Source organism: Ranitomeya variabilis, chromosome 6 (assembly GCF_051348905.1).
Source record: "Ranitomeya variabilis isolate aRanVar5 chromosome 6, aRanVar5.hap1, whole genome shotgun sequence".
NCBI lineage: Eukaryota > Metazoa > Chordata > Amphibia > Anura > Dendrobatidae > Ranitomeya > Ranitomeya variabilis.
In genome coordinates this window covers 390,575,707-390,603,408 of record NC_135237.1, presented here as the reverse complement: position 1 = coordinate 390,603,408, position 27,702 = coordinate 390,575,707, and the positions used below count along the sequence as shown (strand labels likewise).

At 40.4% G+C, this 27,702-nt stretch overlaps 1 protein-coding gene across 2 annotated transcripts in view; it reads right to left on the bottom strand.

The window, feature by feature from the left end:
- Window positions 1-26,498, bottom strand: part of CD226 (CD226 molecule) — a 56,203-nt gene extending 29,705 nt beyond the window's left edge. Inside the window, exons 1-3 of one of the 2 annotated variants that reach the window (XM_077267679.1) lie at window positions 26,367-26,498; window positions 25,926-26,258; window positions 16,690-17,043 (exon numbers count right to left, since the gene is read on the bottom strand). In XM_077267679.1, coding sequence (XP_077123794.1) covers window positions 16,690-17,043; window positions 25,926-26,258; window positions 26,367-26,409 — 730 coding nt within the window. In that variant the 5' untranslated portion in view covers window positions 26,410-26,498. The remainder of the gene's footprint in view (window positions 1-16,689; window positions 17,044-25,925; window positions 26,259-26,366) is intronic. The other variant, XM_077267680.1, reaches the window with a different exon arrangement.
- Window positions 26,499-27,702: the final 1,204 nt, after the last annotated feature.

Here is a 27,702-nt window from a genome sequence, read left to right as displayed (position 1 = left end):
ATAACTGTTAGGGCTGGCGGAACGCACCGAGTAAATATAAAGATGTTATTTGGTGCGTTCGCAGCCCGGGGTCCACCGTGCAGGAAAAGAACCTGCTGCTGGCAAACGGCGGCACTATATGGCGGTAGAAGCTATCTCTGTTGCACAGAGTCGCTATAAAGAAAGGACTGTGTCCTGTTAAACTCCACAGGAATACACAGTAACTGCTGAGCAGATAGCAGCTTGTGGTCACGCAGTCAAGGAGGCAAACATACAATCTCCTCACCGGAGGAGCCGGTATTCTAGGTGGCTTTTTTCAGCTGGGGCCCTGAAACCATACACACAATCTCCTCACCGGAGGTGCTGGTATTCTAAGTGGCTTATTTCAGCCGGGTCCCTGAATCCACACAAGCGTGACCACATTGGCGCAAAACTCATAACATGCATTGATACTAGCGCATGGCCGTATAGCTGCAGCAAGTACAAGACCTTCCTAGAAGGACCAATGAGAGGCTGCCACAGAGCCTGAGCACCTTCAGGACCTTCCTGGAGAACCAATGGGCTTTGCTGCAGTATCCAAGCATGTGACCCTCGATCTCCAATGAGAGATCTTACCCTGGGCATGCTCAGAAGGAGGAAAGCAGGACTTAGTCCCAAAAGCATCTGCTCGCCGCTGCCCAGCACTGGCTTCAATGGCAGAAGCTGGAAAAGCAGCAGTAACCCTTTACACAGAGTCAGACTGAGCGAGACGCTGGGACCGACGTCTCCGCTGAGCAGGCTCCACTGCGGCAGGAGAAGAATGGGAGACCACAGCGGAGATGGCCCGAGATTCCCCCTGTGCAGAGGTGGGAACTCGACCCCTAACAATAACTCTTTTATTTTTCCACTGAAGGCTGAAGGAGCTGTATGACAGTTTGTTTTGTGTGAGACAAGATGACATTTTCAACTATACCATTTTTATTTCAATTTGACTTTTTTATCGCATTTTATTCTACATTTTTCCAGCAATACAATGAAAAAACACAGTTTGCCAAGTTTTTTTTTCAGGCTATGTGCACACGTTAAGGATTGTATGGATTTTTGCCACGTTTTTCTATGCGAAAACACTGTGAAAACGCATACACAACACAACCCATTGAAGTCAATGGGATTCTGCAATGCTGTGCTAATGCTGCGTATTTTTCCGTGGTGGAATCGCATCTCGTTCTTTGTGTGGAATCACGGAGATTATGCACACACAGGAAGGCATTGATCCGCTTACTTCCCGCATGGGAATATGCCCTCCATGAGCAAAGTAAGCGGATCATGTGCGAATGGTACCCAGGGTGGAGGAGAGGAGACTCTCCTCTAGGCCCTAAAAAAATAGTTAAAATAAAAAATAGTTATATACTCACCTTCTGGCGGCCCCCGGATCCAGCCCAGGCCTTAGCGATGCTCCCGGCAGCTCCCGTTCCCAGTGTGACAATGACTTGTGATGACATAGTGGTCTCGCGTGATTCTACATCATCTGAGTTCATTGTTGTGAGGCATCGCTGGGAACGGGAGTTGCCGGGAGCATCGCGAGAATCGGGAAGGCTGCGGGGGCCGCCGGAAGGTGACAATATCATGATTTTTTATTTTCTTTCTTATTTTTAACTTTATATCTTTTACTATTGATGCTGCAAAGGCAGCATCAATAGTAAAAAAAATTGGTCACACTTGTCAAACACTGTTTGACAAGTGTGACCAACCTGTCAATCAGTTTTCCAAGCAATGCTACAGATCGCTTGGAAAGCGCTAGCATTTTGCAAGCTAATTACGCTTGCAAAATGCTAGTGTTTAGCAGGAATATGCATGCCAATACCGCATGCATTTTACCCGTGGCAGGGAGTTGCGGAATTGCTGCGGAAATTTCCCGGCAATTCAGCAATGTGTGCACATAGCCTCAAAGTTTGAAACCATGAAGGACATAGCACGTCATGATACAGGAACGAACACTCACTCATGATCATGACGTGCTATGTCCTTCATTGGTAGTAAAGGCGTTAAATGCAGTGTGTGACCAGCACACTATAAAAGCCTTATTCGGGTGCATTTGTTATTCTATGCAACCACTCCCTCCATGTATGGAAAGTATGTGACTGGTTGATTCATTATTATTTTGCAACTGAGCTGCCTAAACTTATATCTTGAGGGACCTGTGGCATCCTGCAGTGCATTTAATATTGTGTCTTTTTGCTGGTAAATACGGATGCCTTTTTACTGTGATGTATTTTTTTATTTCATAAACTCTTCTGTGAATGTGTTGAATTTTAGTGATGGAATTCACCAGACAAGGAGAACTCTTGATGTGGGTTGTGAGCATTCACATTTCAGCCAAAATATCAACCAATATCTCAGGTTTTTTTTTTTCATCTTTTTGTTGCACATTTTTTCATTTTTTGCAAGATGCAGCAAAGATGTTTAGTGTTGACTGGGGAAATTACGATGTATGTCGTTGAGGGGTGCACTTATATAGTGCTAAGCAGACTGTGTGATCTAAAAGTATGGGCATCACTAATAGGTGGTAAGCCAGACACTGCACAATACACAACTGCATGACGGGCAACCAAACAAGCCTTATTTATGTGCATTTGTAATATATTAGGCAGCCACCCCAACATGTACAGTAGGTGTGTAGGTGATTGTTTTATCAATACTTTGCACCTGTTTTGCCTCCACCTTTATCATGGGGTAATGTTCATGAAAAAACAGCCGCACTCAAGTAGTTTGAAGATTTATGCCAAAATTATTATATCTTTATTTGTGCGTACAGACATCACCTGATGCTTTATGACGTATATGGGTTGAGGACAATAAGGTTAACGTTTCGTTTTTTGCAATGGTACGGACATAGCTTCCCCATGTTCATACAGGCACCGCCTTTATTGGACTGATTCCTTTTCTCCTCTGTGCACCGTTACCACAAGTGAGGTTTTGACAAAGACCCCCCCCGGTCGAAACGTTAACCTTATTGTCCGCAACCCATATACGTCATAAAGCACCTGGTGATGTCTGTACGCACAAATAAAGATATAATATTTTTGGCATAAATCTTCAAACTACTTGAGTGCGGCTGTTTTTTCATGAACATTGGGACTTTTCGTTCAGCCTGCACCCTTCTACTTTTGTTTACAGAGTGCACATCATTTCCTTTGATTATCACGGGGTAAACATGGCTGCCTTTTTTCTGTAATTTTTTTGAAAAATGATAATTGTTCCACCACAATTTACCTGGATTGACACAAGGCAAGTATGCTAAAATTGGGATTTAACTGAATACATGAGTTTTGGGAAATTTTACATTAACTTGATTAGTTTAGAATCTATTCACTCAATTTAACTAGTGATGAGTGAATTTGTTTGGAAAACGATCACCAAAGAAAAATTCAGGACAAATATAGCACACTAGGATTCGTGGAGAATTTCGGACATGAGCAAAATTTAATAAAATTGGAAAAAATTGGTAACATTTGGTAAAAAGTGCGGGAAAATATTTGCGCTGCCATAAAAGTATTTTCTCCATATAAAGAGCAGACATCGTGTTTTAGCACCATTTTGACACTGTAGCAAAAAAGGAAAAAAAAGTTCCAGCACCAGGTGACGCTTCATAAAATCTTCACTATCTGACTGATATACAACCACCTAGCTTACTAGTTAAAATCTTGCTGCTAATAGTGCCAGCATCAGGAGCAGCCTCTCTGCACAGTTACAGTGTCAAAATAACATCCTACAGGGTGCAGGGAAAGGGATTACTGGTGCCTCACTGGAGTCCAAATGAACACAGGTGCCAAGAACTAGTAGCTGAACACCACTCAGTAGCAATAGCAAAAAAGGAAAAAAGTTCCAGCACCAGGCGACTCTTCATAAAAACTTCAGTATTTTATTCTCAAGTCAACAAAGAAAACATCATGCGGGGACGCAGCCCCTAAACGCCTGACGCGTTTCAAACAAAGTTCTTAGTCATAGGCATATGAACAACACATAAAAACATCCTTATATATCCATTTTATTAAGTTGTTGTATATCAGTCAGATAGTGTAGCTAGCTAGTGTTTAATGTGGCTGTTAAATTTACCTTCCAGCATGTTTTTTTTTGCCATTACTAAGGTCCACAGACAAAGGCAGCAGGGCACATGTTCTACAAGTGTGTTGTGCACTGCTTCTATTGCACCCCCTGCACGAGTATTGCATTTTAAATCTTATTTTTTTACTTGCTAAATGTGAAACAGCCTGCTGTATTCCACGTTGTCATTTTGAGGCAGTGATATGAACCTGTCTGCAGACCTAACGCGCATTAAAAAAAATTATTATTTTTTCTGTTGCTGAATGTGATACAGCTTACCGTATCCCACAATTTGTCATTTTGTGGCAGTTATATGAACCTGTCTGCAGACCTACCGCACATTTAAAAAATAATTATACTTTTTTTCTGTTGCTGAATGCGATACAGCCCGCCATATCTCACTTTGTAATTTTATGGCGGTGATATGAAGCTATCGGCAGATCTCACGCACATTAAACTATTTATTTTTTCTGTTGATAAATGTGATTCAGCCTCCTATGTCCAACCTTTTCATGTAGTGGAGTTGAAATTGTTCTGTGTGCAGAGCTGTTGCACATTAAAGGGAATCGGTCACCTCATTTTGACGCTATAAACTGTGGCCACTGTAATGCTGTAGATAAGCCCCCAATGTAACCTAAAAGATAAGAAAATCAAGTTAGATTATACTCACCCAGGGGCGGTCCGGGTCTGATGAGCGTCACAGATCCGGGTCCTCGTATCTTCATGCGATGACGTCCTCTTCCTTGCTTTTGTCGCAGCTCCTGCGCAGGCGTACTTTATCTGCCCTGTTGAGGTCAGTGTAAAGTACTGCAGTGCATAGGTGCCGGGCCTCTCTTACCTTTCCCAGTGCAGGCGCACTGCAGTACTTTGCTCTGCCTTCAACAGGGCAGAGAATTATGCCTGTGCAGGAGCCGCGACAGAAGCAAAGAAGAAGATGTCATCGTATGAAGATGGGAGGTGCCGGATTCGGACCTGCGATGCCCATCGGACCGGACCGCACCCCCTGGTGAGTATAATCTAACTTGTTTGTATTATCTTTCAGGTTACATCGGGGGCTTATCTACAGCATTACAGAATGCTGTAGATAAGCCCCTGATGGCAGTGGCTGCAGTTTATAGCGGCAAAATGAGGTGACAGATTCCCTTTAAAATTAATTTATTTTCTTTTTTATACAAACGTGATACAGCAGACGAGATCTGAGTTTGAAATTGTTTTGAGCATATCTTCTAGATTATGTGCATCTTTGGCATCCATCTTTTATGCCTAGTTTGAGATGCACATCTGTTACACCTATCTTCTGATGACCATCAAACACTCTCTGGTAATTGGTGTTGGGTAAATGAGTAATCATTGTAGGCTGTATCCTGGATCTCGTACCTCCCATAGCCACCCTGTTATTGATCCTGCTGCCCGATCCCATTCCCACCGTTGTCATGGCCCTTTTCCTGATCAGTTCATGTAATGATATGTCAGCTACATTTTTGAGTCAAACCTGCACCTTACCAGGAACAACTGTAGGAAAGAGTGCATTCCAAGGCCACGGACAATCTTCTAGATTATACAGGCCTCATCCACACCAAGATTTTTTTTTATGTTACTAATGTGATTCCGAAGAAGAGAACTCAGTTTGAAATTGTTTTGAGCATCTAGTGTATGTTATACAGGCCTCATCGACAGGCTCCCAAAAATTATTCTGTTACTAACGCAATATAGTAGGTGTGTCGCCGCGATCACTAACGGGTTGGGCAATACTTGCTTGGCAACAGGTTTAACGTAGACAGGCACGTTTTTTCACATAAAACAGTCTATTTTGGTTTATGCAAGCATCATAAACCAATGTAGGCCATATTACCAATCACAGACCTCACATAGTTCTTAGCACTTCATAGTATATGGCTTTGAAACGCAGTCACTAAACACGCCGGACCTCTTTGTCCAGTTACAGTAAGCGACCGCACACCGAACAGTTCATTAATGTCCATGGAACACAACAGGCACCAACACACGACATTAGGTTGCAGTCTCTAAACATGCTGGACCTTACTCCATCCAATTACCATGCGTGACCACACAGTTCATTAACTGACCCCCTGTCAGTGCACACAGTTCCCCATACTCTGGGTTACCTTCCAGGAGCTCCTGCTCCACACTCTGACTCTTGTCAGTACTCTCTCTCACAGGGAAGCTGTCTTACTGGGATAACCGTCCTTGTGACCAGGGCACTCATGACAGCTTAGACCCGCAGAAGAAAAGGTAGCTTCCCCAACGCAGTGCCATCACAGACTCTGCATATACGGCCTCTCCATGTGCTATTCAGGAAGTCCTACTCCTAGGATCTTCCAACACAGAATGTGCTATTCAGGAAGTCCTACTCCCCGGATCTTCCAACACAGGCCTTCAGATCCATGGCCTCACCATGTGATCTTCAGGGATCCGATCCTACCCCCAGGATCTCTCAACTCACAGGCTTTCCTGTCCCACAGGACCTTAGAACACAGACCATTCAAGTCCATACACTCTCCCCATGTGACCACACCATGGACACATTATATACTTGTAACCACTCCCATAGGTAGGAGGTGTGTGTGTTAGTCAGACCCGCCCAGTCCTCTGACTAACCCTGTAAGCCTCCTTTTAAAGCTACACAAACACAACTTTTATGGAACTACAAGTCCCAGAACAACAATACTGGCTTACAGCACAGACTCCCTCTGCGACACATACTGGCCATTTACAATCATGCCGGACACAGTTTCACAAACCCAGTTACGCCTCCATGTGTGGCCTCATCCACACTGAAACAATTCTTTCTTCTGTGAGTAACGTGATTTATCATGCCATATTTCACCTTCTAATTTTGTGCCGCTGAAATTCAGCTGTGTGCAGAGGTTGTGCTGAGTGAAAAATCTCATTTTTGGATGCACACTATCTGAGCAACATGACTGGGAAAAAGTGAGGTTGTGGTGGAAGGGGGATTAGGCTTGGTGTTCGAGGTGTACAGTACAGACCAAAAGTTTGGACATACCTTCTCATTTAAAGATTTTTCTGTATTTTCATGACTATGAAAATTGTAAATTCACACTGAAGGCATCAAAACTATGAATTAACACATGTGGAATTATATACTTAACGAAAAATTGTGAAACAACTGAAAATATGTCTTATATTCTAGGTTCTTCAAAGTAGCCACCTTTTGCTTTGATGACTGCTTTGCACACTCTTGGCATTCTCTTGATGAGCTTCAGAAGGTAGTCACCGGAAATGGTTTTCACTTCACAGGTGTGCCCTGTCAGGTTTAATAAGTGGGATTTCTTGCCTTATAAATGGGGTTGGGACCATCAGTTGTGTTGAGCAGAAGTCTGGTGGATACACAGCTGATAGTCCTACTGAATAGACTGTTAGAATTTGTATTATGGCAAGAGAAAAGCAGCTAAGTAAAGAAAAATGAGTGGCCATCATTACTTTAAGAAATGAAGGTCAGTCAGTCCGAAAAATTGGGAAAACTTTGTTTTTGCCACTGCACTTGGGACACTTTCAATCAAGCGCTACAAGGAAATTGGCTCACATGAGGACCACCCTACGAATAAGTTTATCCGAGTCACCAGCCTCAGAAATCGCAGGTTAGCAGCAGCTCAGATTAGAGAACAGGTCAATGCCACACAGAGTTCTACAGCTGACACATCTCTTACAACAACTGTTAAGAGGAGACTTTGTGCAGCAGGCCTTCATGGTAAAATAGCTGCTAGGAAACCACTGCTAAGGACAGGCAACAAGCAGAAGAGACTTGTTTGGGCTAAAGAACACAAGGAATGGACATTAGACCAGTGGAAGTCTGTGCTTTGGTCTGATGAGTCCAAATTTGAAATCTTTGGTTCCAACCACCGTGTCTTTGTGCGTTGCAGAAAAGGTGAACGGATGGACTCTACATGCCTGGTTCCCACGGTGAAGCATGGAGGAGGAGGTGTGATGGTGTGGGGGTGCTTTGCTGGTGACACTGTTGGGGATTTATTCAAAATTGAAGGCATACTGAACCAGCATGGCTACTACAGCATCTTGCAGCGGCATGCTATTCCATCTGGTTTGCGTTTAGTTGGACCATCATTTATTTTTCAACAGGACAATGACCCCAAACACACCTCCAGGCTGTGTAAGGGCTATTTGACCAAGAAGGAGAGTGATGGGGTGCTACGCCAGATGACCTGGCCTCCACAGTCACCAGACCTGAACTCAATCGAGATGGTGCAGAATGAAGGCAAAAGGGCCAACAAGTGCTAAGCATCTCTGGGAACTCCTTCAAGATTGTTGGAAGACCATTTTCAGTGACTACCTCTTGAAGCTCATCAAGAGAATGCCAAGAGTGTGCAAAGCAGTCATCAAAGCAAAAGGCAGCTACTTTGAAGAACCTAGAATATAAGACATAATTTCAGTTGTTTCACACTTTTTTGTTAAGTATATAATTCCACATGTGTTAATTCATAGTTTTGATGCCTTCAGTGTGAATTTACAATTTTCATAGTCATGAAAATACAGAGAAATCTTTAAATGAGAATGTGTGTCCAAACTTGTGGTCTGTACTGTATGTGGGGTAGGCGTTAGGGTATGTTTCCATGTTACAGCATAGTGGATGGGATTTTATGAAATCCCATATCCACTATGCGTACAAAGACACAGGTGACCAACCTGCATATATGCACATGTGGCGCGTCTTTATAGACCGCAGCATGTTTATTTATCTCGCTGAGACGCTCAGTCTCCGCAAGATAAATAGCACCACTCTATGTATAGGAAGCTGTGATTCTGCATGTGTTCAATGAACAAATGCGGAATCACCATGCGTACAAAAACCAGCAGCGCTTTGGATGGGGTGGCTGTCTGCGGCTTCCAAAGCGCTGCTATTCCGGACCATGGAAACATAGCCTCAATGTTTCTGAAAGCACTAGTGAACCACTAATGTGACAATCTATCCAAAGACAACTAACAACTTCTGTTACTGGATGTTGCAGTTGTTAGTGTTCTGTATTGTTCTGGTGTAATTGCAGTCTCTAATATCTTTAGTGGGGCTTATGTGCCTGCTGTTGCTGCTGGAGACGTCAACACTAACTTGTGGAAATGTGAACAGTCCTGCTTGGGTGCTTATTATAATACTAGATGGTGGCCCGATTCTAACGCATCAGGTATTCTAGAATATGTATGCGTGGTGTATAGCACAGCCCACGTAGTATATTGCGCAGCCCATGCAGTACATTGCACAGCCCACGCAGTACATTGCGCAGCCCACGCAGTACATTACACAGCCCACGCAGTACATTGCACAGCCCACACAGTTTGCGCAGCCCACCTTGTATATTGCGCAGCCCACGTTGTATATTGCGCAGCCCATGTAGTATATTGCGCAGTCCACGTAGTATATTGCACAGCCCACGCAGTATATTTCCTAGCCTACGTTGTATATTGCGCAGCGCACGTTGTATATTGTGCAGCCCACGTATTATACTGTGCAGCCCACGTATTATACTGCGCAGCCCACGTAGTATATTGCCCAGCCCATGTAGTATATTGCGCAGGCCACGTTGTATATTGCGCAGCCCATGTATATAGCAATGTGGGCATGATATCCCTGTTAAAAAAAAAAAAAAATTAAAATAAAAAATAGTTATATACTCACCTTCCGTTGGCGCCTGGATCCAGGAAGTGGTTACCGACGCTTGGGATCCACCAAAGCTTCGCAGAGCCGCTGGCGCCGGCCGCCATCTTCGTTTCCCAGGACGCATTTCGAAATTACCCAGAAGACTTAGCGGTCTTGCGAGACCGCTAAGTCTTCTGGGTAATTTCGCAATACATCGCCGGGAACGGAAGATGGCGGCCGGCGGCAGCGTCTCGGCGAACTACGGAGGGTGAGTATAGCAGGGTTTTTTTTAAATTATTTTTAACATTACATTTTTTTACTATTGATAGGCAGCATCAATAGTAAAAAATTGGGGACACACAGGGTTAATAGCAGCGGTTACGGAGTGCGTTACCCGCGGCATAACGCGGTCCGTTACCGCCAGCATTAACCCTGTGTGAGCGGTGACCGGACAGCGTATGCAGGCGCCGGGCAGTGAGTGTGGGGAGTAAGGAGCGGCCATTTTCTTCTGGACTGTGCATGTCGCTGATTGGTCGTGGCAATGGTCGTGGGCGTTTTGCCACGACCAATCAGCGACTTGGATTCCATGACAGACAGAGGCCGCGAACAATGAATATCCGTGACAGACAGACAGAAGGACAGACAGACAGACAGAAGTACCCCTTAGACAATTATATAGTAGATTTCTACTGTGCTAAAACTGATGCCGCTTTGTTGGTGTCTGCCACTATTTTTTTTTAAATGACAAATGAGAACACTCCTTGTCGGGTGTCCATCTGCCGGGTTCGGTGTAGTGAAATACCTGTTGATGCCTATTAGACTATTTCTACTGTGGTGAAATTGATGTCAATTTATTTGTGTGTGCAAATACATTTTTGTAAATGTGTAGATTCCACATTGGGTCTCCTTCATGTGTGTTAACTGTATCAGTAGGCCTCCGATACTAGCTGTCTTCCACTGTACGTTTCTGACAATAGTAATCTACGAAACTGATATGTGTGACTGAGCATGACTTTACATTTTTGGGAGGGTTTTATCACTTATATAGTGCCAATAATTCGACATTTGCTTTACAGACATTACTGGCACGTTCATCATTGGGACTCACAATCTAAATTTGCTATCTGTATGTCTTTGTACCGTTCATAGAAAAATTATTACTGGGAGTAAACCCTCGCAAACACGGGTAGAACATACAAACTCTGCAAGGCTGCTAATGTTTTTGCCTTGACAACTGAACGTTTCTGTGGTTGGAAGGCTATCACTGAGATGCAAACTGTGTGCCTCACTGCTGTGTTGGGAATAAACACTGTCAAGACTGTCTACCAGCATGTTTTGATACTGCAGCATGGGCAAGACCATTTCCAGGGGGAAAGCAACTGGCAAAATGTACTTTTGTATTGTGGATAGAACACACTGGCAACCCAGTATTCAGCATTATTTGAAATCATAACTATATGGGTAACAATCATGTTGCAGATAGTGCTGCAATAAGGCCTCTCATGGGTCAGTCTCTTTCATGAGGTCCAACTCCACAGCATGTTGGTGGTGGGATAACACTCAAGCTCTCTTCCCCAATCGCCTCCTGACAACCATGGACAACATAGAGAGAATCATTATCGTCTTCATCTTCTAACTGTTGAGTGTCCATCACCTCTTCCTTCTCGTCCTTTTCGTGGTCCTTCTCCATTTGCTCCTCACTTGCAAATGTCTGTGAGACGACAGATCTGAACTTATAGATATTGTTAACCCTAAAGGTATCCTCCTCTGCTTCCTCCTCTTCCTCTAGGACCACCACCACCACCTCCCAACCCACACTGTTTAAAGGGCCACTGTCACCCCCCTCCAGCTGTTATAAACTAAAAGAGCCACCTTGTGCAGCAGTAATGCTGCATTCTGACAAGGTGGCTCTTTTAGTTTTAGGTGCTTGTATTACCAAAATAAAGCGTTTTATATTTTCGGCAAAATACCTGTCTTTAGACAGGGAGGCGGGTCCTCACTCCCCAGCTTGAACCGCTACTCTGCCGTCACTCACATCTTCAGGGACTTTTGGCACCGCCCCCTCAGCGCTGTTTACCCATGAAATCCGGCACCTGCGCTGTGTATCGCTGTTTGGTGCAGGCGCAGAGAGCTCTGGCCGTCTGACGTCACAGCCAGGCTTGCAGACTGTGCCTGTGCGGCCGCCCTGCTTGTGAATCCCAGCCCCGCACTCTGCATAATGCATAACACACTGCAGGGCTGGGATTACCAAGGTGGGTGGCCGCACTCGCCGCACAGGCGCAGTCTGCAAGCCTGGCTGTGACGTCAGATGGCCAGAGCTCTCTGCGCCTGCACCAAACAGCGATACACAGCCCAGGCGCCGGATTTCATGGGTAAACAGCGCTGAGGGGGCGGCGCCAAAAGCCCCTGAAGATGTGAGTGACGGCAGAGTAGCGGTTCAAGCTGGGGAGTGAGGACCCGCCTCCCTGTCTAAAGACAGGTATTTTGCCAAAAATATAAAACGCTTTATTTTGGTAATACAAGCACCTAAAACAGAGCCACCTTGTTAGAATCCAGCATTACTGCTGCACAAGGTGGCTCTTTTAGTTTATAACGGCTGGAGGGGGGTGACAGTGGCCCTTTAAAGTGTGCTCCAACATGTAGATGACAGTAATAGGGATGCTGATGATGGCATCATCAACCATCTTAGTAGCCATTAAGAAAACATGCAGAAGGGTGCAGAGGTCCTTTATTTGTATCCACTGCGCAAGTGTGAATTGCACCACGTCCGTACAGCATTGTGCCAGGCTATGAAAAATTTCATCCTGCACCAGGGCTCGGCGCTGCGGCCAGAGTCGCTGCAACATGTGCAGAGTTTAATTCTACAGTGTGGTCATATCACATATTAACCGGTTAGCCAGTAGTTCGAAAGATCTCTATATTCCAACTGAAGTGGAATGGTGGAAGTCAGCACGACACTGGTTTCTGCAGCAGCGCATCCATGCTGGGACAGTGGCGGAGGAATTGCTATACCATCAGGTTGAGGAATCGAGCCATGCAAGGCATGTGTGTAAGGTTGGCCCAGTATAGGACCGCCACCAGGTTTGCACCTTTATCACACACGACCTTCCCTGGCTCCAAGTTGAGAGTAGACGGCTATTGCTCAAACTCAGCATGGATAGCTGTCTTCAACTGTTGATCTGTATGACTGCGATCTCCAAGGCATATTAATGTAAACACTGCCTGATTATGGTGAGCCCTGGCTGCGCAGTACAGAGGTGTAGGAGGGATTCTCTCTGCAGTGTTGGAACGTGTGTTTAATTAAGGCAGTGGTTGAAGGCGCAGATGGAGGCCCTAGAGGAGGTGGAGGAGGCAGAACCACTGCAGGAACTGTTACAAACAGAGGTTTGTTCCACAAGCCCTGGGAATTTCAAGACTTGCTTTAGTTCTCCATCCCCTGGTGTGAACTAGTTTAGGTCGCTAACCCAAGCTGTTTAGTAGTTTAGTTCTCCAAACTCTGTTGTATATTAGCTTAGTTCTCCATGTTCTGGTGTTAATTTGTTTAGTTCTGCAATCATAGCTGTTTAGCAGTTTAGTTATCCAACCCCTGTTCACTATTAGTTTACTTATCCATCGTATGGTGTGCAGAGGTTTAGTTCTACAACCCTAGCTGTTTAGAAGTTTAGTTCTCCAACCCCTGTTGTCTAGTAGTGTAGTTATCCATCTTATAGTGTGTAGTACATCCAAGAGAGAAGAAAGGAAGCTATGTGCCATAAAAAATATATAAATGTTTATTGAGCTATAAAGTTTAAAATCATTACTAAAATTCAAAATAGAGATGTAAATATGGGAATACCATATGAAAGAAATAATGACACAGCTTAAAGGTAAGGTGCCAAAGTTTAAGACGCCAGAAAAAAAGTCAATAGATATATCCAAGCAAAAGAATTTTTATGCAAGGCCAAGTAAAGTTAATATATATATCCCTTCCTTTATTTGTGCATCCAGACAAAAATGGTTATGAACGATTTCGGTCCTCACAGGACCTTCATCAGAACATTCTTTAACATGAACTGGATGTGAAGGGGTGCTCTGTAAGCGGTCATGGGCGTCCAAATTATAGGGACCTGCTGCAGCGGGTATGTGCTGTAGACCAGCTGGGCATCATAAGCCAAGGACAGCGCAAAAGGCAAAGGCAAAACTATTGCAAAAAGAACCATGCTATATCCCAGTGTGCGAGTGCGTCGTGCAGCAAGGAGCAGTTTTCCCCTGCAGCCATTTGTCCGAATAGGGATTTTGTAGGCCAATCAAGTTACACCCCTTTCAGGCTTTCAGAGACATATGGAACAGTGATTCCACCACCTTGCCCATTACAGTCTCCATCTGCTGGGTTGGCTGTAGTGGAAGAGGTATTGGTACCCGCTATACCTGTCCTACTCTATTGCAATTGATGCCACTTTGCTGGTGTCTGTCACTAATTTTTGTAAATGTGTAGACTCCTGGTTGGGTCTCCTTCATGCATGTTGTCTGTAGCAGTAGGCCTAAAAGACCGTCAGGCCTCCACTTCGTTGGAGTTAACTACCCATGTTACTATCAACTATCGTGTTACTAGATTTTTCTGACAATAGTAGTCTACAAAATTTATATGATATTTGTGCCACCTGAGTGTGGCTTAGTATGAAAGCAGGCTGAGCTGTTACATGTGATATCAGGGCTCCAAGCACAGGAGGCCTACAGCGATCCCTCACCCACCTCATCTTACTGAGACGTTCAATTGAAAGCTGTAAATGCTTTTGACAGCATTTGGGGCCATTATAAGGTATTGTGTATGCGTTTGTTTTTGCCTTCCATTGATATGAATGGTGTTCGGTTATGTTCAGCGAATATTCAATAAATTAATCAGCTAATACCACAAATTCGGCGATCGTAATCCAAACCAAACATTGAAATATTCGCTCATCTCTAAATAAAATGCATTACAGGCTTAGAAATGTCTTCACTGAAGAACATCTTAAGAAGCAACTTTCTCCTAAATGCTGAAAAGTTTTGTGTTCATGGAAAGATATATAGAAACCTAAGGACAAATATTTTACTATATAAAAGATTTGATATACTTAGCTTCTGGGGCTAACTATTGAACTAATAAAAATCTAATATAACCAAATGCCAAGTAAGAGCCATATATTAATACATACATCAAGGATTCTTGCACAAATCACGGACCTGTTTTAGCCTGACAGCTTGTCATTTGCAAACATGAAAAAAAAAAAAATGTTAGCTCTCATCGATGATCAAAGGCAGACATGGTTCATATAGTAAACTTTAAGATTAATTGTTATCAATTGGAAGATATTGACACAATGTCTAATATTGCAAAATAGTTTCAAATAGCAAAAGAAAAACTAAGAACCTTAGAATGAATAGAATAAAGGTACTATATTTACTTCTGTTATAACCACTGTATATATGATGGTTCTTTTGTTTGCCTTGAAGATGTTGATAGATAAACAATTTCTATTCAGCTGTTTAATGTCAGAGATGATTTAGAACACTTAATAGGTTCCCGTGGAGAAGTATGACTCAAATCCTGAGTAAAAACCCAGAGCATAAAAGTTCAAGTTAAGGCAAAAAGATAAAAGCGGTGAATCATAATTCTAAAGATTGAGGTACAGAAAGGCCCTCAGAATGCTATTGTGAGAGAAATGAAGTGCTTTTTGCAATCCTGCAACTCACCCACTCATATAACATATATAACTTAGCAGGAAAAGATCCGGAAACTAAATGTCACCCTGTTTCCAACTATGTATTGGAAAAATTGAATTATGAGAAGGGAAGTGCAAAGCTTCCATTCATAGACAAAGAGACTTGTGTGCATGACTTAGTCGAGTGGTTTACGGTATAAAACTAAAAGGGTCCAGCATAGGAAAAATGAGTTTCAATACCAGACTAGCTGCAGTGCCAGACACAACCCAAGGACACAAAATGGCAGGTTTCAAGAAAAGCCTTTCCTATAATCCCTAGACAACCGTTTTACCTATGATCTATTGTTTAGAAATAGATAAGTTTTTGTTTTTCCCTTTGATTTGTTTTTATTCCCGCAGTCCATGAATTATTCCTGTTTTTTTTTTGCTGACAGCCACATGAGGGTTTCTTGTTTTACAAGATGACTTGTATCTTTTTAGTGGCATTTGAATTAAAAAGGGCAAAAATGGCAAAATCTGTCAATCTGTTTTGGTTTAATTATTATAGAGTTGGATATGTTGTAACAATGACATGTTCGCTTTATACTATGGGTTAGCTTGATTACAGGGATACCAAATATAAATTTTTATAAAACAAAAACATAAAAATATTTGTTTTGCATTATCACAATACAAATATCTTGGATGCTGGGAAGGGGTTCAAAATTATAATGTTATTATCTGTACATAAGTTTGATATTATTTTACCACATTGCTGTAAGGGAATCTTTTTTGCAAACTACTATATTATTACAACCGAGTAAGGAGCACAACAGCTGAGCCAGCGCCATCACTTGAAGGTGTTATACAGATGACAATACATTCTAATGGTCAAGATTAAACATACACTCAATAGATACCATAACACCAAATTCATTTTATAGACGAACAGGATTTCATCTATAAGATCATCAGTGCTTCTGCAACACATTGGATGGTTAAGCCAAGGGCCTAAAAATGGCCCTTAAGTCTTCTGCATTGTGAAGCTTAATTTATCAAAGTTATGGCCCTTAGAATATAATGTAATTATAATAGCCCTCAAAATAATGGAAATCGAAGCCCCATTTTTTTTGACCCTTCCAAAATATGTACCCGAGAGAAGTATCATTAAAAATACAACTTGAAGCCCCAAAAACAAACTCTTATACAGTTAAGTTGATGGAAAAGTATAAAACATTATGGGGGTATGAATGCAGAGAACAAAAAAAAGATATAACATTTTAAGATATTAAGTATTCCAATAAAACTGAATAGATAAAAAAAATATATTAAAGACCTTACCTACAGTTTGTAGCTGTACATTAACAGAAATAGTATGGTTCTTGACATCTAACAAAAAATGGCACTGATACAGTCCTCTGTCAGTAATGGCTGCTTGGTGTATTATTAAAGTAATATTTTGAAGGTCTGAACAGTTCACAAAACTGCGATTAATAAAATCAAATCCGTATATTAGCAGTCTTTTTCCATTCAGTGGATGCTCACAATATGCAACTAAGTCCTTCTTCCCATTTCCAAATTTTTGCACAGTCACTTTTTTCACATCTCCCATTGAGGTGTATAGGAAATTTAATGACATCCTAGAGTTTTCTCTAAATTCCTGATCAGATGTGAGATCAGTATGCCCAAAGTCATCTACAAGGAAATATCAGAAGGAAAGTAAATATAATGTAAAAAGCATAAATCATTAAATCATTTTATTATGGATGGAACACACAAAATCTTACAGGAACTAGACTTCTTTTTAAACGAAGATTTATACTTCTTTTGGTGGTTGGTGACATGGGTCACCTAGAAGTTCGCCAAATCTTGTTTACTTAATAACAATGTAAGACATTAGCAGCTTCATCTTGTCCACAATTCTTAAGTCTACCCTTTATTCTAGTCATTCTAGTTTCTTCTTCTTCTAGTTTTCTTTATGTCAGAGAAGTTTTGAAGCTGTAGCAATTACTGGCTGCTCTGAATTAAATAGAAAAGATCAAATATAATGACCAGATAATGATACACAGAGAAAGCTAAACATCATTTACAGTTGTAAATGTACAATTGTAAATTTTTTCCCAAAGTTACTGGAAATTTTATTCGATCCTGCAATTATTTCAAACAAACTTTTAAAGACTCATTGATAAGGTTAGAAAACCTCTGCAACCTTCATTCAAAACTAGTGCTAACGACACATGAATTCTACCTGCACCTGAAAAAAAAAACTAAAAAAAACCCTAAGCCAGAAGTAAGTCGTAAAAATAGTCTGGAGGTCTAATAACTGATGACATGCTAATTTCAGAACATAAAAGAATGTGATTGTTTTATTTGTATGTTAAAAGGGTTGTCCACTTTTAGGAATATGGGCCCCCAAATTGTGTAAAATTCCCAATATAACAAACTCAGTAGTTACCCTCTGTGGGGACAGTGCCAGCATCACACTGCTGATAAGGTCCAAGGGCTTTGGCTGAAGCAAACATCACTGTTGTAATTCGGAAACATGGCACTTCTGGAATTCCGGTCGCGCTGTGTGGGGGTCTGCAGTGTCCACTGCTAAGACAGGAAGCACTTCCTGTCTTAGCAGTGGACACTGCAGACTCTCACACAGCGTGTTTCCACACAGATCTCCTCTATGCAGATGACTGATGAAGGTCAGGTATTGACTGAAACGTCTCATTTAGTTCTGGAATTTCTTCACTCATTAAATAAGTTCTTGAACACACCTATACGAGTGACAAGTATTTCTACATCACACATCACAGTTGTAGCCAGTCACTGAGCTCAGCAGGTAGTGCATTGAGCTCAGCAGCTATGCCAAGGTTAAGGAACTCTCCATTGAGCTTTGTGCATGTGAACTGAGTCCATTGACTGTCTAGAGCATTGATGCATGCTGGTGATGCGACATGATTGCTGCAGCCAAAGCGCTTGGACCTGAACATCAGTATAAAGCTGGCGATGGACCAAACAACACTTTTAAAGTATCTCTGTGCTTAGTGAGAGTAGTTTGACGGCACTGAGACAATAGGGAAAACCCTTAAAAAAACAATGAAATTGAAGGACATAAGGTGTATTATGGCTTAACACCAAGGCCAGTTTCACATGAGTGTAATTTGGACCCATAATATGGCTTCATTTCTGGGCACATGATATGGCCCCAAGTCTTGGCCAGGCTGCGGGTCCATCCACAGAGTGGTCTGTAATGCCAATAGTTAAGGTAATATAACCCATCAGGATTTTAAGACCATAACAAGTCCATTGAAATGCACGCATATTATGTTTCTATGATATTGGCTTTAGAGACTCCCTCAAGTTTGACATCCCAGATTGTTCAATCTTTTCACATTGCAACCACATAGCTTTTGTTTGTTCATTCTTTCAAAGAATTTTGCGCTATGAGTGATTGTTCTTAGATACTGTAGATCAGCTCCTATTCACTTCAATATGAGCTGCAAAATCTGAGAACAGCCACTGAAAAGTTTATGGCGCAATACTGTATTGACTCTGTATTGACTGATTGTTCTGGGCATACATCTCGTTGCAATGGGATTTCCAAATAGCTGATGGGTGGCAGTGCCAGATGTTGGACCCTCCCAAATTCTGACACATATAACCTATCCTAAGACCTAAAAAATAAGTCATCGGTGTACAAGTCATAGACATCAGCCTTAAATGGTGCCGCAATACCACTCAGCGGCGCTGCTCCTGAGAAACAATACAAACACAGACCTTTTCTAATCTAATAAAATTCTAGTATAGTGTGAAAGTAAGGAAATGAATGTAATATAAAAATATCCATATTTTTGGGGCATTACATAAAATAAATAACTTATAAATTAAAATAATTAATCAATTTACGCAGAAATCCATCTATTAGCTAATGAGAACCTTAGAAAAATTAACGGAGAAATGTATTTATTTTCATAATTAAACAATCCCTTTTCTTTATGAAGTTCTGTAACACATGTAATTTACACCTCACCTCCTAAATCATTCTTGATGCTTTTCCTTAGAAATTCAATTTCTTTGTAGATCTGTATCCAATTATTCTGTACAAACTACTTTATCATAAACTGTATTTTGCATTAAGAAAAACAGAACAACTGCTCACATAAATGTATGTTTTTTTCACTGAGGCATGGTGCAGAGCTAATGCCAGTTATTACAGTTCTTGTGATATTTCGAAGAAAGACTAAAGCTTTACTTGTGTTTCTGATCATTTCAGCAAAAATACTATCATTTATCATAGTCTAAAAAAAATCCCTTAAAAATATCAGCAAGTGTACAAAAACAAACTACAGTTGGTAATTTACCATAAGTATAATTGTGTAACCATTTTAAATTTTAATTAGACATTCATAAAACCAACCATGCAATGAACATTCTTTAAAATGCTTTGTAAAAAGAATAAACGAATAGGATAAACGCAATCTCACAGCTTATTCTTTGATGCTAACGTCATGGTGAAGTTAAGTGAGTGTTTATACTGTAAAAAATTGTTTCAAATTACAACTATTTCAGATTGTGTGTGTATTATGTGTGTATATATATATATATATATATATATATATATATATATATATATATATATATATATATATATATATATATATATTATACACAGTTGTGCTCAAAAGTTTACATACTCCGGCAGAATTTTTGCTTTCTTTGCCTTTTTTCTTTAGAGAGTATGAATGATAACACCAAAATTACTCAAAAGTTCACATACCCTGGTGATTTTGGCCTGATAACATGCACAGAAGTTGACACAAATGGGTTTGAATAGCTACTAAAGGTAACATCGTCACCTGTGACCTGTTTACTTGTAATCAGTGTATGTGCATAAAAGCTGAGTGAGTTTCTGGGATCCAGACAGACTCTTGCATCTTTCATCCAGCCACTGACATTTCTGGATTGTCAGTCATGGGGAAAGCAAAAGAGGTTACCTTCAGTAGCCATTCAAATCCATTTGAGTCAACTTCTGTGCATGCTATGAGGCCAAAATCACCAGATTATGTGAACTTTTGATCAGGGTCATTTGGATGTTTTGGGTTGTCATTATGATTTAAAATGAGAAAAAGCAGTAGTTTGACAAGAAATAGCTTCACCCAACCACTAACCATGAGTGGAGAAAAAGTTTTGGTGTTATCATTCATATTCTCTGAAAAAAGGCCAAGAAAGCATACATTCTGCCAGGGTATGTAAACTTTTCAGCACAACTGTATATATAAATCATATGACTTATTGTAAAAAATAGTTTCATATTATATTAATTTCATATTGTATAATATACATATATATTTTATAATATATTATAAAAAATAGTTTCAGTTACAATAATAGGGGAGTTCAGTACTGGACATTCTCCTGATTTCCGTAACCCTATAGCAGCTACTTGCTGCTGCCTATAGGGGAGAGCAGAGTGTAAAGATTTAAGGGAGTTTTTAAGGATTATACACAATTGGCCTTAATGCCAATCTGAGGCCCCGGCGATGATGTTCAGAAGCACACTGTGACTGCTGAGGTCAGTGATTGGACTCAGCACTCAAATAATCACTTCTTCAATAGGCATGGACCAACAAACGGGGATTCGAGGGGTAAGAAATTAGCCAAATAGCCAAATTTAATTACGAAAATTCACTTTCTCATTGATTTCATTTAGCTTTCCCTATTCAATTATCTTTTCCCTAGATACAGTGGCTTGTGAAAATATTTACCCCCTAGGCGTTTTACCTATTTTGTTACATTGCAACCTGTGTTTAAATATTTTTGTAATCCAGTTTGTGTGTGATGCATCAGCACTAAATAGTCTAAGTTGGTGAAGTGAGAAAAATATAGGCATAAATTAAATTTATTGGGTCAAATAACTAGAAATTGGCATGTGCATATGTATTCATCTCTTCTGCTATGAAACCCCTATAAATTTCTGGTGCAAGCAATTACCTTCATAAATCATTTACTTAGTGAATGGAAGTCCACCTGTGTCACATGGTCTGTCACTATATACACACCTTTTCTGAAAGGCCACAGAGGCTGCAACACCATTAAGGAAGAGGCATCGCTAACTAAACAACACCATGAAGACCAAGGAGATCTCCACACAAGTCATGGACAATGTTGTTGAGACGTACAAGTCATGGTTGGGTTATAAAAAACATATCCTAATCTCTGATGATCCCTTGGAGCACCATCAAATCCATTTTCATCAAATGGGAAAAAACATGGTACCCACCGAAACTCAGCCTGGTCAAGTTGCGGCATTAATCAAAGAGGTAGCATAGAGATTACAGGTAACCCAGAAGGAGCTGCAGAGTTCTCATGTAGAGACTGAAGTACTCAATCTGTCCATATGATTACAATAAGCCGTATACTCCTTAGAAGTGGCCTTTAAGGAAGAGTGGGCAGAAAAAGCCTTTACTGACACAGAAAAATTGTAAGAGCTGTTCTCAGTTTGCCGAAAGATGTGGGAGACTCTCCAAATATATGGAGGAAGGTGCTGTGGACAGATAAAGACCAAAATTCTACTTTTTGGGCACAAAGGTAAATGCTACAGTTGTGTGAAAAAGTGCATGCCCCCTTCCTGATTTCCTATTCTTTTGCATGTTTGTCATACTTAAATGTTTCAGCAACACCCGACTGGTTTAAGGGGAAACATGTCAATATTTTAGAGTGGCCTAATCGAAGACCATACATTAATCCAATTGAGAATCTGTAGTCAGACTTGAAGACTGCTGTTCACCAGAGGAAACCATCTAATTTAAGTAGCTGGAGCAGTTTTGCCTTGAGGAATGAGCAAAAATCCCAGTGGCAAGATGTGGAAAGCTCATAGAAACTTACCCAAACCAACTTGCAGCTGTAATTGCTGCAAAAGGAGGCTCTACAAAGTACTGACTTTATAGGGGTGAATAGTTATGAACACTGAAGTTTTCAGTTATTTTGTCCTATTTGCTTGCTTCACAAAAAAACAAAACCAAATGTTTACAAGTTGTAGGCATGCTGCTTACATGAACTGATGCAAACCCTAAAAAAATGAAATTCCAAGTTGTGTGATAGCAAAACACAAAAAATGCCATAGGGGGTAAATACTTTAGCTAGCCACTGTATATTTTTAAATTAATCAGTACAGAATTTAGGCAGAAGAAAATCAAATAAAGGACTACCAACAGTATATATACGGAGCCAGATGGTGGAAGTTAATTTGAGCCATGTACATTTACTCAAGAGTTGAGCCTGTACTATAAGTCGATTTCCCACTCCAACAGATGAAGTCACAGCTAGCTCCTGTCCTGACCATTCAACCCGTTTGATGCCATGGTCAATAGCGACCCTGAAATTTAGATGGCTAAATACACCTTTCTCCATGTGATTGTGGGTGTAAATGGTTTACTAGAGGCTTAACAATCGCTCTCAAAGCTGACATTTTACTACATTTATTAGACTAAAAAGTAGTTTATTATGTGAAAAGAAAAATAAATCACCCTGACAGGCATAATACTGTGCACTGCAATATAGAAGTAATGCAGTGTACTATATAAGTGGTCAGAACAAGCAGTTTATAGGCCACTAATGGGACAAAGAAATTAAAAAGAAATATAAAAAAGGAAAAAAATTGAAAAAACCCCTTGCTGTCATTTAACCTCTTAAATGTTGCTGTCAATCTCCTACAGTAGGAGTAAAACATTACTAAAACAACACCTTCTCACTCTGAATGTGTGCCCGTTAAAATAAAAGCACCTATATTTACCCCCCGTACGGGCTCCCTTCTAGCGGTATCATCACATGTGCCTTGTGATGTTGTTACGTCATGTGAGCCCTGCGCCTAATCAGAGCTGGGGTCATTGTCCCCGCCTTGGGATGTATAAGTAATCAAGAGGACGTGACAGCTGTGGCTGGCCGCTCACTGATAATGTCAGGGTTAATGAAAACAATCAAATGAAAAGAAAGCTTCATGTGATATTTTTCAAGAATCCATAGATGTGCATTGGAGACTTGGATCAACATTGGCTAAGTCTCCGTGCTTTTGTGCGAACCCCTTGGTTAGAGGAAATAGTTCAACATGCAGATTACTCCATAGCCTATCATAGGTACGAACGTTTTCTATACAAAACAAGGACAACACTCAAATTCACACATCCGTAATTCTTGTTCATGTGCTATTGCTATTTTAAATGAACAGATTCCACTGATACATATCAATCAAATTAGAAGGCCATGTGCCTCTCTCATGGACAAAACAAATATCGCCATGGACACTCCCAAAAACATGAAACCTACAAACTAACCACGGAGTGAAAATCCAGGAAAAATTATGTAAAAGTAATCATATTTTATTATTGAAATGTAAACATATAATAATATACAGGCTATGACGACAAAGCACATACAGAGCTCATACATGAAGGACAGACTACACTGTAATAACAGAAGGGGTTGACTTGCATATCTATACAAAAAAATGCACAATGCAAAGCTAACTATGTAGCATATATTCCAAAAAAGTGCATAGTGCAAGATAAAGTGCAATAAATAGTCAGTGGGCTCCTCAAAGCGATGCACATTATATAGAATGCAAATGTATTCAAAGCCTGAGGAAATAACCCATTAATGAATGCTCATCTTACCCCTAAGTATCTGCCAGTCTATGCCCAGAAGCAGCTATTTTAAATAAGCAGCATATGGCCTCCATTAATCCCTTAGTGACAGCGACCAAACATGTCCAACGGGCGAGTACTAACATGAGCTGATCCTACTCCATGCAGCGTGAGTCCTCTTACATAGCCAGCACCTGAGAGAGGTCGATGCGACTGGAGCTACCTCTGATCTCATCAGTTTAACCCCTTCACCACCTTGGGATTTTTCCATTTCTGAGTTTTCGTTTTTTGCTCCCATTCTTCCCAGAGCCATAACTTTTATCTTTTTCCATCAATATGGTCATGTGAGGGCTTGTTATTTGTGGTACAAGTTGTACTTTTGAAAAACACCATTTATTTTACTATATAGTGTACTAGAAAATGGGGAAAAAAATTGAACGTGCGGTGAAATTGCAAAAAATAGTGTAATTTCACAATTGTTTTTTTTACCATATTCACTAAATGCCAAAACTGACCTGCCAGTATGATTCTCCAGGTCATTATGAATTTGTGGATACCAAACATGTCTTGGTTCTTTTTTATTTAAGCAGTGAAAAAAATCCAAAGTTTGTCCAAAGACCCATAGCGTTTCCATTTTTCGTGATCTGGGTCTGGGTGAGGGCTAATTTTTTCCACCCAGAGCTGGTGCTTTTTATTGATACCATTATGGGGTAGATGTTTCAATCGCCTGTTATTGCATATTATTCCAATGTTGTGAAGACCAAAAAAAACATTACTCTGGAGATTTTTTTCTCACTATGCTGTTAATTGATCAGATTAATTCGTTTTATATTTTGATAGATCAGGTGATTCTGAATACGAAGGTACCAAATATGTGTATTTTTATTTTTTTTAATTGCTTTATTTTGAATAGGGCAAAGGTGGGTGATTTGAACTTTAAAATTTTTTTTTTTAAACTTTTTTTTTTTACTGGCTTTAATAGTCTTTATGGGAGACTAGAAGCTGCAATCATCCGAAAATGGCAGCACAAACCAAATTTTGATTGGTTCTGAATTTATTTTTAAATACTAAAATACGGCTATTGCCGTATTTGCTCTGACTTAAAGAATAAAGGCACCGGTTCAATTTTACTGTACAATCAATGTTGTAAAAAAAAAAAAAAAAAAATTCAGTGAAAATTCTCCTGTGCTGATGGCACGTGACTATAACTATGTAATTTGCGTACACGTGATGTGCCAACTAGATTGCGAGCGTATTAAGCGAGGCCAGGCACCTTATACTCGGACCATGGTTGGAAGTATGCAAATCACATACTTACAGTCACATGACCGACACCAAAGAGTTCTCACAGCGCGTATTGATATAATAGATGATAACTTCCTAATAGGTGGGTGTGCTACCTTTAGGGCCTGTATCAATCGGCAGATGGGGGGATTTTTGTCCATGATGGGGGACATTAATCCATCTTATTAAATGGGTGAGCAGATCAGAAGCCCAACCACTGCTCCATTCATTCACTGTAGGGCTGTGGGAAATAGCCGAGCACAGTGCTCGTCAGTCTAATGGTGAACCGGCCAGGGATCAAGCATGTGCACTGCCGCTCCATTCCAACAGGGATAAAAGTTCAATGTTCTGCCTATTTGTGCAGATCGCAAAGGTCGGACCCCTCTAATCCACAAGCTATCATCAGACAATCTCCTTAAAAGAAATCATGTAAAATTGGTACTAATATTGAGAAAATAAAAAATGATGGGACTCAATTTGCAAAAAAAGTGCAGTCATTCATTTGCTGTATGGAATAAATGACTGTCAACCAGTAGATCCATGTTACTTTCTTATTGCCAAATGGCAAAGAGTTCCACACGAATATACAGCAAGGGAACATTAAAAATGATGCTGTAGTTTACCCCTGTATTACAATAGTACTGTACAGAAAACCAATCTTACCTGCTTGCACTGCTATTACTTTTTTTAGTGTTCCGGTCGGATACACAACCACGTAGCAGACATAGATCCCAATGTCCGCATCTGAGGTTTCCCTCAGCATTATGGATAGATCTGATGAGGAATTCTCAAGTACAAATGACAGTCTGCTCATGTATTTTGGTGAAATATATTTCCCATAACTTTTGTGAACAGAACACATTGCTTCCTCTGACGATCCATTGACCTTAGCCCAGTGAAGTTGCATGATGGTATTATTGCCGGAATACTTGCAGTCCAAAGTTATTGTCCTTCTGAGTATTAATGTGGTATCCACCATTTCTTGGAGATGAACAGCTAGAAATAAAAATACAAAACTTAGAAAATATCTTTCAACTTTTACTGTAGAGTTAATATTATTCAGAAATGTAGTATAATTGGAAAACTGAATAAATAAAATCTTACTTTTAAGCATGTGCAGGAGAAACAGACCAAATGTTATTTTCATCTTCTCAAGTCGGGGATCTTTACACTTCTAAGAAAGAGGAAAATATAGACAGCTTCTGACTTGTGCTTTGCAACATCATTTCCTTTATTGGCCTCCAGAAAGAGCTTGAATAAAGAAACAAAACAGCCTGTCTGAGGGTGAAGCTGCTATGTGCTCTGAAAAATTGCTCTCTTTCTTCTTAGAAAACTTGAGTGTGCTACAGAAAGGAAACTCACGGCAAACCACACCGGTTTGGACTAAAACAACAAATTTAAAAGAATTTCCCTAAATTGTGATTGATTTTTTACATGCCTTTAACAGCTTTGGGCATTACAATTGACCATTATGTTTTCATACAATCAATGATATTCCAGCTATTCATTCAAGATCTTCTAACTGGAGGAAACTGCAGCATGGCCCCATTATTCTTCGGATAAGTGGCTGTCTTGGCAGTCAGCCTCTGTCCATCAGGAACTGATAACATTTTTCTGGCACTATGGAGATTGTCGAAGCTGGCAAATTTTAATATTTTAATGAGGTTGGAAAATTTTAATAGGACTCCATAATAAAGCCAAAAATAAGCCATCTACCTTATTGAAGATCAACTTAACTATGGTAATGCTAACTAAGCAGCATAATGGCGTTAACTTGATTGGCAATCAAATGATTCATAGAGCATAGTATATTAATTGCATATATCAAATCATTATATCTGTATATTGTATACCGCACATTTATGTATAGAGTAAGTACTATATATACACAAAAAAGAGCGTGTTTGTTTTGGAGGGTTGTAATATAATCGGCACACATCACTTTCAACGCAGAAGTTTAACACAATTCAAGAGGAGTTAAAAGTAGACACTTCTAATTAAGAAGTCCTAAGGAAGAGAAAGCATTAACCTCAACACCTATGGTGATTTGTATATGGGATGATAGCCTATTGTAGGTACGATTTTAATGCCTAATATTACTAGTTGATTAGGATGGTTAAAGCATTAATGGTAACTGCAGTGGTCAAAGGCAGAAGAGAGTACAAATTGTATACATTCATTATTTCATTTAATTTTATATAAACACATCCAATATTTACTGGTTTTATTTAAATACCGTAGTTATTTCTACAGATCCTATTTCTAGTTGTATAAATCTGAATATAACAAGTTTCCCATAGAAACAGATGCAGGTAGCACTGGACTAGGTTTCTATTGCACTGGAATAATGATTATGGCTCCCGGAACAGTTGGTAAAGTTCAGTTATCTTTAAGACAACTGATAGACATAGTAAAAAGAGCATGAAAAGAGGAAAAAAAA